General features: G+C 33.2%; 1 protein-coding gene across 1 annotated transcript; it reads right to left on the minus strand.

The window, feature by feature from the left end:
* Window positions 1–2,202: 2,202 nt before the first annotated feature.
* On the minus strand, window positions 2,203–4,812 carry LOC142221363 (E3 SUMO-protein ligase ZBED1-like). The gene is made up of 6 exons (XM_075291082.1): window positions 4,599–4,812; window positions 4,277–4,543; window positions 3,918–4,220; window positions 3,098–3,846; window positions 2,849–3,041; window positions 2,203–2,785 (listed from the first exon to the last, which is right to left on the minus strand). Exons 1-6 carry the CDS (start codon window positions 4,639–4,641, stop codon window positions 2,346–2,348), a joined length of 1,995 nt encoding a protein of 664 aa, XP_075147197.1. The 5' UTR covers window positions 4,642–4,812; the 3' UTR covers window positions 2,203–2,345.
* Between the last annotated feature and the right edge of the window lie 13,073 nt (window positions 4,813–17,885).

Genomic DNA, 17,885 nt, shown 5'->3' on the forward strand with positions numbered 1-17,885 from the left:
GCCTTAAAACTTTGCTAGATGTGGCAAAGACTGAGTGTTCAATATAAACACTGTACGCCGTCTTGGTCCATCCACTTCATCCAAACGGCCAACCTTCCAATCAGCTGTTGGAAGATCTGGATTGCATTAAAATAGATTCAGGGTCAGAAGGGTTTGCAGGTATCCACACATGTGCTCTAGGTCTAGCCGGTATGTCTTTCTTCTCGACTAACTCTAGAGCAGCCCCTTCCCAAACTTCACCAATTAGTATCAGGGCAGCTTTAAAACATTCTATAGGCATCTAGTCCTCAAATAGGACTAGCTTAAATCGTCCTTGATACCAACTAGCCTCTTGGTGTCGAGGATCTGGGCCGGGAAACTTTTCCAGCACATGTGAGTAGACGACAGACAGAGCATTCTGAATTTCCCCCCATTTTTGCTTTGGAACCATACCGACCATTTGCTATCATTAATAAGATAGCCATCACAAGGCTGTCTTTAGCAACTGAGGCAAACGATCTTTGATCCCTTTTGGAGGATGGCAGCTCAACCGGCGATCGTTCCCTTTTTCCAGTCTCAAGAATTCCTTGAGCCCATTTTAAGGAATCGCTTTGTTTAGCCGACAGCGTGCTTGGGTCGACTGATCCTAACATCTTTAGGATAAACAAAGCATTTCTGCGTCCCCTAAATCTCTTCCGTGAGGGATTACCTCCTTTTGATGTCGTTACCTTAGAAAAGGTTCGACTTGTCGGAGTGTCACCACCTGTCGACCCGTCTACAGGTCGACTAATTGGGCCTAACTCTTGGTCATTGCCCAAATTTATAACTCCAGTCGATAACCGTCCACTGGGCGCTGAAGTTAGCAACCCAGTGGATGTCTTTGAATTTCGCTTAAAACTCGTAGTAGGTACTTATTACGAAGATTTTATCCGCTATTAAAAAACACGTCCGTTCCGTTCGAAGGTTGAATGAAAATCTCTAGTTCGCTGTATGGTGGCTTAATATCCCACCACACTTGAAATTCTTAGTAGGTACCTATTACGATGAGTTTATCTGCTATTAAAAAAACACGTCCGTTCCGTTCGACGGTTGAATTACAATCAAATAGGTACTATTGAATTACAATCAAATAGGTACTTTTAGCACAAATTAAAATGGTTAAAACTAAAAGCATACATTATTATCTTAAGGCCGGTACTCTGTTCGGTTTTCGCGTTGAAACTCCATACAAAACCAAAAAATGCGAAAAATTTGCGAAATTTTTTCCATTTGTGATACTTTGTTTTTTCGTGTTGAAAAACTGACGTTTATAGCACGGCGCCATTTGCAATATGAATTAAGAAATAATTTATTTATTAAAAACTATTTGTGCGGGTTTATAAATCAAACACGGACCATATTTTTGTTCCGAAACTATACAAAGGATCAAAGGAATAGCAGATCAATTGCCCAAGGAAAAATATAATGTTATTTTGTAAAAACAAGCAACACCACCAACTTAATCCAATATCGCTCCCTGTAAAATAGCGCTCCAAGCTACCTAAAAAAACGCCGCTTTCTATGTGCGAAATAATGGTTTCCATAAAATTTTTTCGCAAGAATGAACATAGTACCGGCCTTTAAGACCGTATTTAGTAAAATAGCAAGGTTGTAATGTTATCCTGGTTTTAATGCTCACATTTAACGTGAACTTTGCCATAGGGATCTATAGTGTAAAGCAATAATCGATTTTTCGACTTTTCGATTATTGACGTTTAATGAAAAATCGATTTTCGACTATTTTTGCCAATCAAAATTCGAATATTCGATTTTTCATAATCGAATTTCAAAGAAAAAATGATTACAAAATATACTCGATTTTGTGAACAACAGTTGATAACAAATGACAAAAAATGGATGTTTCAGTCAGATATTTACACTTATTCAAGTGTTTTAATTGGTTTAACATATATTTAATATGTTAAATATATATTTTTAATGTGCACAGAAATATAATAATTCTGTATATTAAATAATTCAATTCCCCAAGTAATGAAAGACCCGTAGAAATTGAAAACACAAACGTGCAGTTCCACCAATTTGACTTTTTATTTAATTAAATACGAATTGCTGTTCTTATTTCTAGAGAAATTATATTAATAAAAATTAAGAAATATTGTATATTTCATATAAGAATAGAAATTCTGATTTTAATCAAATCAGAATTTCTATTCTTCTTGCTAGAGGAATTATATTAATAAAAATTGAGAAATATTGTATATTTCTTATAGGAATATTAATTACATTTCAGTCTTTTCATTGCAATGAGATCGTATACAGTCTACGTAAGTTAATAGATAAAAATTTACAAGTTTTAATAGAAGTATTTAGAACCACATTTTTTCTTCTAAAGATCGCAAAAACACCAATTGATTTAGATGTTGTGGTGATATGCGATTTCGCAATTGGTTTGCTATGATTCCTGCATGTGAAAATAGCCTTTCAGATGGAACTGAAGTTGCAACAATTGGCAACATTTTTTTAGCTATTTTCCAAACATATGGATACTCGTTTTGAATTACTTCCCAAGCTATAAATGGGTTAGGGTTTGCCTTACGATTGACAGTCGGTGTATTTAAAAATTGGCGTAACTGAAGTGGAAGTGCATTGTCATGTTCCTCGAATAATTGTTTTTCTTTCGATACAGTGCTGTCAATGTAATGCCAGATGTCATCTGGATCTGCTGGAACAACTTCGACTTCATGTTCTTCATAAATAGTTGGTAAATTACAGCGTGTTTTTTCAATTTCGGCTTGTATTAGTTCGCCTAAAATAAATGTTAAATATTGATATACTTATTGCATGGAAGAAATATTGACACTTTACTTACCCAGATACATAATAACCCGTGGCACATCCTGAATTTTGCTAAATGCAATTTTTTTAAAGCGTGGATCAAGCAATGTTGCTGCTGCATATGCTTTAACTGATTCGATGGAATGATATTTATTGTCAACCTCCTTACTTAATTTGTCCTGAAGTTGTTTCCCAATCTTTGTGGAAGGGTTAAAATCCATTATTTTCTGAAACCAAGTTGTTGTAAACTAAATGAATGCAATTTTTTCATGAACATTCTTACCATTTTCAGGGCTACAACCAAAGGAATACATTTGCTGAGAGTAACTGTTTTTTCAGAACTAATTTCTTTGGTTATATTCCAAAGTGGTTTTAAAATATCACGAACTTCTGTTAATGCGTCTAATTCGTCACCATTTAGCATTATTGGGGCTTTGGATCGGGAAACTCTGTCCATGTGCATTTGCAATAATACTCTTCCAACATGATCGGCAAGAAGAAGAAAACGTTCAACCATTTCGTAACACGAATTCCAGCGTGTACGTACTTCTTGGATAAGTTTTAAACAATTTTTATTTCCACTTTGTAATTGTTGTTGCTTCAGTTCTTTGGTGGCCACTTCACTACTTCTAAAGAATCTAACTATAGATTTTACTTTGCGAAGTAGCTGCCGCAATGGAGAAATTTCAACGTTGTCTGCTAATTCAGAAACAAAATCCAATTCTTCTTCATCGCCGGAAGAGTCTGGAACATCCAAAGGAGCTTGTGTATTTGTTTGAATGTTTATATCTATGACGCGTTGACCAATGTTATTGATTGAATGAGCAAAACACGATATGTGTTTAAAGTTTCCAAATTCTTGCCTGATTGCACCTTTTACATTTGCACCACCATCCGATAAAATGGCAGAAATTTTTTCATCATGAAGCCCCCATGAATCACAAATTTCCCGCAGCCTAACTCTTAAATTCTCTATGGTTTTGCGCTCATCCATAGGGTACGCCCCTAGTTCAACACTTTTTATATTTGTTCCTATGACAAAAGTATATTTTCAATTAATTTTATTTCAACCATTAAATAGTAAAACGGGAAATTATTTTTACCTAGCAAATAATGTGCGGTTAATCCCAGATATCCCTGCATGGTATGTTTATGCGTCCACAAATCTGTTGTCAAGCACACTGAGTCCACTGTTTCTAATTCTTTCTTAACTTTTCCAGACAGTTCCCCATATTTTTTGTTCAAATTTTGAACAAAAGTTATAACACTTGGTGGTTTGTATAGTGGCTGTAGTTTCTTGCAAAATAGTTGAAAACCTTCCTTCTGTGGTGTCTGTAAAGGCAAGTTGTCTTTAACCACCATGAACATTAGGGCATCCATCATAATGTTGAATTTGTAGCCGCCAGCTGTAATATCAAAATATATATCAATTTTGAGAATAACTACAAATATCCTAACTTACCTGAAAATGTAGTAACAGTTTTAAAACTTTTATCTAATGGGCCAACGAAAGCTACTTCCACCTCTGATGTTGCAGGATTTTGAGACACTTTAGGAGAAGGTTTTTTCAATTCAATTTTATGAATAATCATCAAGTGGCTGGAGAGACTTGTTGTGCTTCCGTGAAATTTTAGCACCTTATTGCAAATTTTGCACTGAGCATTAGTGCCATCATTAATTTTTTCGAAATATTGCCAAGCTGGACTAGGAGCCATAGTAATGAACTTGCCTGTTGACAATTAACAATTATAACATGGGTAGAAAATTATGTGTATGATACTTACTTCGCACATGTAATGTGTATTTTAACCATATATTATGAAACATATACTATATATGTTTATTTGATACAAAAAATATTTGTTTTTCACGTTAAAATATAAAAACTGCTGCTTTTTGCTTGGTGTACTTTAATAGAATAGAATTTAATAGAATTGACGCTTTGTGCTTTGAACAATTGAAAGTCACGAATGGAAATGAAAGCATAAAGCGTTGAAATCGATTCTGTATAGTCAATGACAAGAAAAAACGAAAGAAGAAAATCGATTATTTATAGGTTAATAATCGATTTCGACTTTTCTGGATTTTCATCCAAAAAATCGAATAATCGATTATTCGATTTTCGATTTATAGATCCCTACTTTGCCAATTGTGAAACATTCGGGTACAGTTTAGGTTAGCTATAGTGGCAGCCCGTTAGCTTAGGCCCACTTTGACTTTCAGTCCCTTATGATAAAGCTGTGTTGAACTTCTCTCATGTCACTGAGTGCCACCCGATTCCGTGCAGGAAGCTCAAAGACAAGGATAATAGCCGAGCCTGAACACCATTTCCCATTGCGATGAAAAATTTAGAGTAGGTTTGCAACATCCAGGAATGTCACCAACATTCCAGAGGGAGTAATCCACCTATCCACCGTTGCAAAACTTTATAGTGTTTAGTCGAAACTAGGATTGAATCCATAACCGTTTGTATGCAAAGCGGACTTGAACCATTGTACGACGGTTGCTCCCATATATCAATGTATAATAGCAATATTCCAATCTAAAAATTATTAAAAGCAAGAGGTCTTTCAAAGGAATACAATATTATACAATCCAATACTTACCAAACAACATAAAATAATTTTGCTATTTTCCCGGCTTGTCTCGTGTTTTCGTTTCAAAGTGATGCTTTGACGGCGTTGGCGTTTGACATATCGACGTTGACATTTGTCAATACCAACATTGGGTCTGTTCGCGTACTTTTCTAGCAATCCAATAAAAACTAGCAAAACAGTAAATGTGCATTTTACTCTCTTTAGGCCGGTATGCACCTCTAGCGAAATTTTCGGTAGCAAAAATTTATTTAAGTCTACAACAAAAAAACAGGGCTGTGTACACAAATTTTAAACCAGCTAATCGCTTTTAAAAATTGTTAATATATGTTCCAAATATTCCTCAAATAAATTGGTTATTATTTACAGGCCTTTTAAAACTTTTACGCACACAATGATTGTAATAAATTAAATGTTTGCTGCCAAAATATGCTTTTGACACCCCTGTTATTTTCATTAGAGGTGCGTACCAGCTTACGAAATTGAACGCTACCGAAAATTTTGTTAGCATAAATAGCAATGCATTTCTTATGGGAATGAAATTTTTCGCTAGAGGTGCATACTGGCCTTTTGCTTAAAATTGCTGAAAAGTACGCGAATGCAATCCAGTAACTAGAGAAAAGTAATCGTGAAGAATTAGCGGCTAAACTCGAACCCACCTTAAAATGTATATTATAAAAGTGTTGCTTGTTCACAAATGTTATTGCATAATCAAAAAATACTAATTGTTTTTAACGTTTGAAGTTTTATAATGTGTACCATTTTATTATTGTCCATTTGACTTTATAATTTTATTCGGATCAGCAGAATATTTCAGCAAACTACTGACTTTCTGCAGTATGCCTGCTGTTTCAAAATAACAGATTGTTTGCTGTTTTAGCAAAAAAATCTGCTAAAACAAAAACAGCTAAAAGAAAAACAGCAGAAAGCGTTTGCTATTAACAACAGACTTTTTTCTATGAGTGTACTCTAATTACCAACACATATCATTTCGTCTCAAAAATTACGACATAATAATATTTATTGTTTCTTTAAATAACAAATAAGATATTAATCCTAATTCGCTTTATGTTTCTTATCCTAAATTATAATTTCGAAAACTTACAAACTCAATGAACAACAAACTCAATGAACAACAATGAGTGAAGAACAATATCTTTCTAACAATAAATTTCTGGCTCACTATTTAGGACAAACAAACCGATTCCTAAAGCCCTTGCTCATATATATATATATATATATATATATATATATATATATATATATATATATATATATATATATATATATATATATATATATATATATATATATATATATATATATATATATATATATATATATATATATATATATATATATATATATATATATATATATATATATATATATATATATATATATATATATATATATATATATATATATATATATATATATATATAAAAGAGCTTGATAACTTTTTTTTAAAAAAAAACGCATAAAATTTGCAAAATCTCATCAATTTTGGGCAACTTTTTCGAGCATTTCGGCCGGAATAGACCGAATTTCTTCGGAAATGTTGTCTTCCAAAGCTGGAATAGTTGCTGGCTTATTTCTGTAGACTTTAGACTTGACGTAGCCCCACAAAAAATAGTCTAAAGGCGTCAAATCGCATGATCTTGGTGGCCAACTTACCGGTCCATTTCTTGAGATGAATTGTTCTCCGAAGTTTTCCCTCAAAATGGCCATAGAATCGCGAGCTGTGTGGCATGTAGCGCCATCTTGTTGAAACCACATGTCAACCAAGTTCAGTTCTTCCATTTTTGGCAACAAAAAGTTTGTTAGCATCGAACGATAGCGATCGCCATTCACCGTAACGTTGCGTCCAACAGCATCTTTGAAAAAATACGGTCCAATGATTCCACCAGCGTACAAACCACACCAAACAGTGCATTTTTCGGGATGCATGGGCAGTTCTTGAACGGCTTCTGGTTGCTCTTCACTCCAAATGCGGCAATTTTGCTTATTTACGTAGCCATTCAACCAGAAATGAGCCTCATCGCTGAACAAAATTTGTCGATAAAAAAGCGAATTTTCTGCCACTGATTTTGGTAATAAAATTCAATGATTTGCAAGCGTTGCTCGTTAGTAAGTCTATTCATGATGAAATGTCAAAGCATACTGAGCATCTTTCTCTTTGACACCATGTCTGAAATCCCACGTGATCTGTCAAATACTAATGCATGAAAATCCTAACCTCAAAAGAATCACCCTTTATATAAAGAGCTCTCTTAACGGACCCACCTGCGGTTCTTATTTTCAGCAGTAATTACACCAAAACTGAACAGGGTCTACGAAATCTAATTGATTTCCTACGCCTTAACTTTAATGCAACTCAATGATATTATTCCTCTTACAATCACTTAATTAATTACTTTATAGCTTTAATTATGTACTAATCCCTATATCCCAATCTCTGCCCTTACTATTACTTTTTTTATATTCTTTTTTTTTTGTATATGCTTAAGGATTATTTGTATTTCTTACACGCTCACAAAAAATCGCTTCTGTAACATATACTCCCAAACATATTTTGCTTCAAGCATATACATTTTTGGGTATTGCCCAAACATTTATATGTTTGATCTCTTCCAATATATAATATGTTTGAAAGCATATTAGTCTAAACAATATATGTTTGGGTAGTCTAAGTTCCAAACATTTTGTATTTTTGCATCCAAATTCAATAATGTTGTCTTCCAAAAAACAATATGTTATTATGTGAACATATAATATGTTTGGAAGCATTTTGCACCCAAAAATATTATATGCTTAAAAAAATTCTCCCAAACAATATTGTGCTCAAAATTTTATTTATTTATTTATATATTTACAATCATAACGAATTATGAAAATAAACAGGTAATATAGGTGCTAACAACATAGGTTTTCGACCTGAATGCTCAAAAATTTGTTTCTGCCGAATTGTATATTCCCCCACATCTTTCTCACTTCCACGAGATTTTTTAGTTCTTAGCACCTTTTTCTGTAATACTTCAATTGTATGATTTTTTTTATTTTAATTTTACCTTTTGCCGGACGGGAATTTGAACAGCGGACCACACAGTTTGTAAGGATCAAAGTAGCTGATCAATTGTCCAAGGAAAAATAAAATGTTAATTTTGTAATAACAAGCAACAACCACCAACTTAATTCAATATCGCTCCCTGTTAAATAGCGCTCCAAGCTACTCAACACATATATGTCTATAGGCTATTTCTAAATTAATATATGTTTGCATCCAAGCATATTATATTTACAAACATTTTATGTCCCAAACATAATATGTTCTAACATATTAACATATATGTCCCAAACATGTTATGCTAGTTTACACCCAGAGAAATGGTTGGTTGTAATTCGATAATTACAATGAGGAAATTATGTCAGTAACATATTTTTTGTTACAAGAACAATATTTTCATTACTTTCCCCATTATACATCCAACACGACCATAAAAAAGTTCACAGGATCAAAACGAAATTCCCATAACCATTCAATTGGTTACAATAACCAATGCCGATAAATTTGGTTTTATGCTGTATAAAATTGTTGAGCTAACCACCAGCATAGTGAGACCTACATCATGGGAATCAACAAACGGCTGGTACAACCAAAAGTTGAGTAAACTAATAGAATCTTAGTTCAATTATAGTACGGGCGTAAGGTAGTTGTTGCAACAAATAAATATTTATATCAACATCGACATGGTAAATGGTATGACGCTACAATATTTGCAAAACGGGGAACAGCATTTAATTGATAATAGTCCGCAATACATTGAATAAAGTTTATCCCATAGAAAAGAAGTTGCCTTCAGGTAAGTATCGCACCGATTTATAAAAAAGGAATATTACAAAAAGTTTCCATAAAAATTGCAGGCTTCATACACCAACAAACACAAATACTTTTTACGGCAAGCGAGCTTTTTTTATTGTATTAAGAATACAGGACGAGTCTAAGTCGATCGGTATTTATATCTAGAGGCTTAAGGAAGAAATTTCTGGCAAGTATATATTGAATTAGGTTCTATAGTTTGACCACATAATTGCAACCTAATAACCATCTGTCATTGGTATACAAACATTACCTATAAAAAATTGTAAATTGTAATGTAAATTGATCTCACATATACATATGTAGATCAAAAGCCTTTGTTGTTAGCACATTTTGTATTTATTTTCGTAGTTTATTATGATTGTAAATCTTGTAATAAATTAATAAAATATCAATATAATCTGCTCTTTCATTTGATATTGAAATTTGGTTAGAATAATAGTAAAGAAAATCGAGGGCGGTTGCACCAACAAACAAAACAATTAATATGAAATTGCGACAACCAAAGTTGATCCAACATACTACCATGTAGTTACAATTGCCAAATGTTAGTTGTGCTGACAGATATCATTGATAGTTGATGGAACCATCTGCTTTCGGTTGGCAAATAATTCGGTTGAGGCAACGAATTTGTTTTCTGGGTGTATGAACATTATATTCTTGCACTCAAAAATATTGTGTTTAAAAATTTGTGTTCCAAACATATAATGTTTATAGCCAAACATATGAAAAACAGCCTTTTTCATCCGTGTAGTTATCAATTATCATTCTTTTCTGTTCTATTTTTTTATATGACAATTTCTTTATGGAACGACAATCACAGGGTATTAAAGTACACAAACACAAAGCATGGTAATATTGAAATTTGCTTTTTCTTTACAGGCTTTTGGTATGGCAGTATTCTCTTCGGGTCAGTAATTGTTGCATTCATACAGGGACTACTCGTAATCAAACCATTTACATTCCATACAAATTATGCCGAACATCAATCCCTTGATCACGACTTAACCAGGCTCCCTTCAAGGCGTGTGTCTCATACAACATTTATACGCTTTTTGTGGAAACCAAGGATTTTGCCTCCATCCGTCAATCCAAAAATTCCACTGGCCCTCCGTATAGCAACGAAGGCCAGTGTGAACATTACAATTGCAGGAGTTGTTTCTATTTACACAAAAAATAAACATAAACAGAAAATCAACAGGCTACTCTAATGCATTCACCAGTTAAAGTTTTACTCACTTTATTATTATAATATTAGATTTATTTATTAATATTATTATAGTAAAAATCAATAAACACATTTATGCAACTTTTATTAACACAACTATGCTGCTTCTTTTTAATATTATATTTCAATTCAATCGATTTCCCACTGTCGTTGTCCACTCAGTAATGGCTGCTCTATCTCTTGCTATTGGTTTATATACCCCCTCTCGCCTGACGCCAACTTTCCATGATCGACCATTTTTCTCATTTTCTTTCGGCCATATATTCTTTTTTTCCCCAAAAGCAAATGTCTGTCCGAGGCATTTTCTCCACCAGGGTTGATATGGACTATCAATTCAAATTAACGGCCACTCCGGTCACCCATACTCATTTAAACCAGATACACAGCAATCAACACAGCCTTTCCTTACAAACAATCCCAATCAACAAAAGTATTTATGAGCTACCTATATTAACGACATCTTCCACCTTCATGCTCCAATCCTTTTGGAAAATTTGACGACGCCATTCACTTTGCAAGATCGTTTCAATTAATGTCAAGGACGGAGTTCACGATCAAGTGGATGTGGCGTTACCTATAAAAATGCTCATACCTTTGTTTATTCGGAGTAAAGCTGAGTACTACGTTCAGTTTTTAAGCTGAAACCCAGCTTGTTTTCACGGTTACTTTTTTAAATTAATTAATTTAGAAATATAAAATAATCCGCAATCAATTCCTTAGATCGTTTCCATCAATTATTTGGCAAGACGTGATAAAAATATAATCGTCTTCATATATATTTTGGTATTTTTAATTTTGTGTTTTGGTGAAAAACCCGAACATAGTACTCACCTTAACCACAAGAGAAATGAATAAATCCCGATCTCACCATAACCATAGATAAAAATATCATTTGGCATCTCAATGCCGAGGGTATTACTCGTTTTCATTCCCTCTGAGCAAGGCAGATTTAGTAAGGTAGTTTTAGTTTTACAAAAACAAAAATGTCAGTCGCCATATTGACTTTGATTGTCAGTCAAATTGAATTAAATTTCTCACTTTTGAACAATACGTTCAACAAGTTGGAAATTTAAAATAGAGAAAATCTGAAAATGATCGATGTATGCTTCGAAATATGATACGGTCTACAAGAATAATTGAAGTAATTCTTACCATCAATTATGAGGATAATTTATTTCGATACTTTTCTGTCATAAATTTAAAGCAAATTGAAAATTCAAAATTGTTGGTATATAATAATTTTATTTTGAATTTTTATTTTTATTTGTCACAATTGTCTATTAAACATTGGCGTAGCTAGCAACATTTTCGTAGGGGGTAAAAGCTACGATGTGTGCTCATTGTGAAGATACCTCAAAAAGAGAAAAAATAAATTCTTATAGATGGGAAGAAACCATAATTTTTAATTCAATGATATATAATCAAGATTTGACGAAATACTGAATGGTATTTGGTAGGGGGAGATGAAAAACCCATAAAACCCCTTTAGCTACGCCTATGCCATTAAGCAGATACCGACAATCAAAGTTCTGCTCAAATGAAAAAATTGTAATCATCTGATAGCTTGAAACTACCTTCCTAAATATACCTTGCCTCTGAGATTACTCTCTAAACAATTCCTCGAATTGAATTCTTAGCCAAATCAATATGTTTGAAAAAGCTTCGAATTCACATGTTCCTCAAATGTGTCATGCCTACTACCTAATCTATGCATCATTGCGACACCTAAATGTTATCACTTCCTAAATGTTATCGATAAAGTAACACTTGCACCCAACTTATCATTTCGCCATTTTGCACCACACTCCACATTACTTTCGGAATGATTTTCTTTTCTTAGAAAAAAGAAACATCGTTTTCCCAAAAAACTGCTAGGCCCTATTAAATAAATTGCCTGGCATTCATAGCCCACCAAAAGAAAGCCATGAATACCCAATGTCGGCAATTACATATCTGTCCTGTCGAACACAAAATCTACACCCATCGGTGGCTCCCCCAATTACAGACCTGTGGATGACCTGTAACATATATAAAGATAAAACTACGTTCGCACTAGACACGAAATCTCGCTATTTAGAACCAAAATCTCTTTACAAATCTCAAGACTTCGGACTGGCAAAATAATGCGCTTTACAGACTATCAGTTATTCCGGACGGAATGTCGGTGTTTATAAAGAATCTTAAGCGGACCTTAGACGGTCGGATAAACACTACGACAGAGGTTCGCCTATTTGTTGTGTATTCAAGTTTTACCCTCACACTGCACGAACAATTATGATGACATGAAGAAATAAGAAGAAGCATAAACACAAACAATGAAGATGGACGAAAAGTTAGGTGTAAAGCCATTTTTTAATAAAAAATTGAAGAAACAATACAAATTCCAAGCTGAATTAGCGATCCCTCATTACCCTGCCAGCATTTCAATGTTCCATTTCATCCTCATCGCTACCATAGACTCGTAAGTGACACTGCAACAATCGCCAACTGTGATAGTATTTTGCCATCACTATTCGCATGAAAGTATTTTGCCATCACTATTGTTACAAGAGCCATTTTATATTTTGTGAAACATCAAGCGCAACTGGCTTATTATAATTTATTTCAATGAAAATGAAAATAAAGTGCTGGAAACATAGTTATTACGCTTAAAATTGTGAAAAGTAAATTGGTGAACAATTTCTGACTTTCCAAATGGAATAAAGTGATAGTTTTTCAAATATTTTTCCAGACACGCTGCCTCCATTGGGAATAAAATTACTGGCTGATAGACGCTACAACATTTGACTTACAACTTGTAACTCAACATCAATCTCTTATTAATGCATAAAAATGTGTTAAATGTGATGTGATAGCCGTATAAATGTTATATTTATGAGAATTTATAAATGTTTCATAAAATTAATAAACATCTAAACAATCGTGTTTTACTTGACCACAATGATTCTTTTACAACTATCTTAAAATGCACTTTGTCTGATTGTTTGAAGGGGCTCTTATTGGCGTCCTTCTAAATGTATCCAGAAGGGCTCCTAATAATTGCACTTATGCGATACTTTTTTGTAGTAACTTGGCGTGGTACAACTTTTCCGAGGAGTTTTGGATATCGTATACGACGTTTTCGACGTAGTGGGGATTCTCTGAAGCGCCCCCAAATTCAAAAAATGTTGGAAGGGTAATTTCATTGCAGAAATACTTGTTTTAATCATGAAAATAAATTTGTTTTTGCTAATGTTTTTTTATGCCAACAAGTCCCCGTAACACCCGAACATTGCCTTATACTAGCGGATTTGGCGCCGCAACGTGTTGTGTTGCAGGGTTTATCCGACCGTATAAGGTGCCCTTTACAGTGTGTCGGATCGATACGACTTGTCGGCGATGACTAAATAATCGGTAAATGTGTTATCGACCCCATAAACATGCAGCAGTATCGATTATGCCTTCGGACTTAACTTCCCAGCAAAAAAAGCGTCGCCAAAAAAGTAATGTAAATGTTCTTTTTTGATCCGGAAGTGGTGCAAAATTGCCGCAGAAGCGATGAATTTAACTTGGGCTTGTCATAGGACGGAAGTCCTCCATTTCAACAGCCGTTGCACTGAATTTGCATCACTTCTTTAGGTGTGATCCGAATTCAATGTTTTGGGTGTAAATTAAAAAATTCTGTGATATTTTGTCAAATAAATAATTTTTATAATTATTTATAATTTTTACTGGATTCTAACGCTTGTCGGAAACGTTTGACCTCAAATATTTTCAAAAATTCACAATTTTTTCAGATTGGATTTAGCATTTTTGTCGACAAAATTTAAATGGTTTGTAACATTTTATGAATTCGTAGTCTATTTTTAACCTATTTGAAACAAAAAATTTAAAATTATCCATTAAAAGTATGAAAAAACCAAGTTATAAAAAATTGAATTAAAAGAACTTCCTGGGTAGTTAAAATAAAGAACATCATTGGGAGTGCGTCTTCTGGAAGTGCTTTTAAGGTTGTGCCTTTGGAAGAACTTCCAAATTTTTTTGCTGGGTTATAATGTGCACAATATATGGGATATGTTCGACACGAGCACTGTCGTCCGGAATAACTGATAGTCTGTAAAGCGCATAACGAGATTTGGTAGAATTGAGGATTTAACAGCTGTTTGTAAATCAATACAAACCCGTATGTGTACACGCACACACACATTCATCTACAAGGAAAATTGGGACAGGGTTGCAATAAGCGCATTTTTAGTACTAAAATCACAGTTGTACAAGGCAGTATAGGGGATTTTGAAAGAGATTTTGTTGAAATCCTCTACAAGCCAGCATATATTTGCCTATTGCAAATCTACTGAGATCTAGGAGGATTTCGTGTCTACACTGAAAAAACAGTGAACCCACCAGGAAGAAAAGTTTCGGTTAATTTTAGAAAATTTTGAATATTTGTAGAAAATTTTAACTAAACAGTATTACAAACGTTGGCATCACGCCGATGTCATAAAAATAAGTAAATATTTTTCGACAAATTCAAGAAAATTTATTAGACAAAACTAAGTTTTTTCACTTGTTAAAGAAAATTTTGTAGTTTGAAGGAAAAACTTGGAGTTCAAAATTGCAAGAATGTCTTTAGTGACATACGAAGTTCATGATGGACGCATTTTTGGTAAAATTTACAAATTTAAAGAAATTCTGAACTATTTTGTGGAAGGTACGAATTTAGTTAAACATTATGCTTCATTTGAGTTCATTTTTTTCCTCGGTTTTAGTTAATTTAACTAACGTAAACAAAAAATTATTAGTGTAAAGGAAACTTTCTCCAAACATAATAATTCCATGAACTAAAATAAAGTTAAATTGGCTTTAGTGAAATAGAGAGTTCAATTTTTTTTGAGTGTAGTGCGAACGTAGTATAAGATTACCATAGTATTGTGACTGTTCGCATTAATGCCTAATACTAAGTTCGTTTTTGCGAAAAACGAATATCTTCATTTATCTCGGTAAATAGGGTCTCAAGCCCAGGGATGTTAACTTATTTATGCGAAATAATATACCTGCACCCAGAAAAAAGTGCCTTCGAAACTAAAGGAAACATTTTTCATCAATATAGTTTATCCATTTTATTTCCATTAAGGTAAATTTTTGTGAGAAATAATAAAATTTACTCGTTTCAGTAAAAAAACCCTAAACTGTAAGCACAACCTAAAACCTAAACTGTAATACAATTTTATTTATTTATATAGGCAATTTTTTCTTCAATAAAATACACGTTTTATTAAGATATTAAATATATTTATTAAGAATCAACAGCATCGAATGGCCTTGAAATACTAGTTTATTATTCCACTATTTCCAATTTCCATGTAATGTCATCAACTGTAAAACGCATTGTAAAGGACTAGGTTTTATTAGTGAGCGGTGGCACTACTGGCTTTTTGTTGCGGCTTGAGCTCGCCGGAATTGTGGGTTCTTTTCCGCTCTTATCCAACTTACAAATAAATTTAGTGCCAGGTGGTAAAACGAGTTTTATTTGACAAGCAACAATGGACGGTTACACTTTTGAATTTGAATTTTAAAACGGAAACGGACGGACATTTTCCAAACGGAAGTTGATACAATACTAGGCAAACATTGGATTTGGCCCCTTATTGGAATCAGATGGAAATGATTCCATGGGCAGCCCACCCGCTACATGAACAAAAAGTGTTCATCCAAATGAGATGTTTAAGGCCCAAGATGAATATGATTAAACACCTCCCTTAACGCACAACTCTCCTTTTTCAATCAACTACATACTCAACCTTTAGTTTACGAAGAATTCAAAACATAGTGTTTCAGATTTCTTATCAAATTCACATTGTTTATATTATTTTTGTAATATAATAAAAGACTTATAACATATATACATAAATATATAGTAAAAAAAATAGACAAATAATTAACAAAAACAAAACATAGTAAACTAAAAATAAGTTAAACGTAAATGAAAATATTAATAATAATTGGTCAATAAATTTTTAACTAGTAATTTTATTTTAATCATATATACATAAGTTTATCTGACCCCTTATTTTTAATATTTTTATTTTTAAACAAGTTATTTTTCTCTTTTTAGAATGATGATTTTGAATTTTATTTTTTTGTTTGTGTTTTTTTATATATATTTAATAAGTTGGTTCTTGGATTTCAAGAATTAATTAATCAAATAGTTTAATTTCTTTGACTAAGTTTGTGTTTTTTTGTGATTGTTGTTTTTTTTTTTTTTTTTGATATATATTTTTTTATATGTATTTGGTTTCTGAATTTCAAAAAAAAATTATGAATTTATCTTTGTTTAAATAATTTTCATGTACATTGTATTGTAGCGTTGGGATTTTTAGTGTGACTTTGATTTTAAAGATTACGTAATATTGTCACGTGGTTTGTCTACTTGAAGTCTCACGTGGTTTTATATATTTTTCGTCTTAATTTGTTTTAATTCTTTCTTTAAATTTTTGTAATCAACATTTAACGTTTTTGGGGTAAAACTCCTGCCAATAAGCTTTTACCACCATCTATTTGTCAAAACACAATAATTTGGTTGAAGGAAGGGTTCATGTACTCACTGTTCTCTTTTTTCTTTTTTTTCACCAATGGTCTCATAAGTTCCTCGGGATATATGGTAGATGGAGCCGCTATCCTTCACTCTGTACAGTGAATAGGTTTGTGGCCACGATATCCCGAGGTATAAATCTTAACAACTGGCGAATAAAGTATGAAACAGCAAACGACCACAAGATGGATATGTAATCCCAAAATTAAGTAACTCTTGGTAGTGGAGCATACAAAAAACAACAACTTCACCAAATCAATTGCAGATCTTCACTTTGTACCACACAATAGAATGTTCAGTTCCTCACAACGGTATAACTATGAATGATCACCCCACATTTCCATTCCTAACCATAAATACTGCCATCTATTTTGGGAATTTGTCCCTGTAGTTGTGTCTTTGAGATAGGTCACACAAACTACTTTATGATGGAATATATTCCATCCTACAACGACTTTGGAGTCTCGAAAGTGGTATACATTCTAGGTCCCAGAAACTCCCGATAGGTGGCGACATGTATCCCTAAATGGCTATCAAAAAAAAGTTGTAAGATTGTCGCTGATTTGGTGGATAGCATGGATATGGATACGTAGGGACTTAGTATGGTGGGATACATACATAGTCGGTTCTACATTTTCACTCCCTACTCAAATTTATAATAATCCGTGCTCGCCTGCGTACCATAAATTCCATCTGTTCACTTACAGATGATTTAGAAAACATATGGATAATTTGATGTTATGCGCTTTACAGACTATCAGTTATTCCGGACGGAATGTCGGTGTTTGTAAAGAATCG

The sequence above is a fragment of the Haematobia irritans genome, chromosome 1 (assembly GCF_050003625.1).
Source record: "Haematobia irritans isolate KBUSLIRL chromosome 1, ASM5000362v1, whole genome shotgun sequence".
NCBI lineage: Eukaryota > Metazoa > Arthropoda > Insecta > Diptera > Muscidae > Haematobia > Haematobia irritans.

Excerpts from the sequence above, each read along its gene's own strand:
- LOC142221363 (XM_075291082.1), bottom strand. The coding sequence starts at position 4,641 with ATGTTTCATAATATATGGTTAAAATACACATTACATGTGCGAA. Across the intron at positions 4,544-4,598 it reads ATACACATTACATGTGCGAA|GCAAGTTCATTACTATGGCT; the intron begins GTAAGTATCATA and ends AATTGTCAACAG. Across the intron at positions 3,847-3,917 it reads AACCGCACATTATTTGCTAG|GAACAAATATAAAAAGTGTT; the intron begins GTAAAAATAATT and ends CTTTTGTCATAG.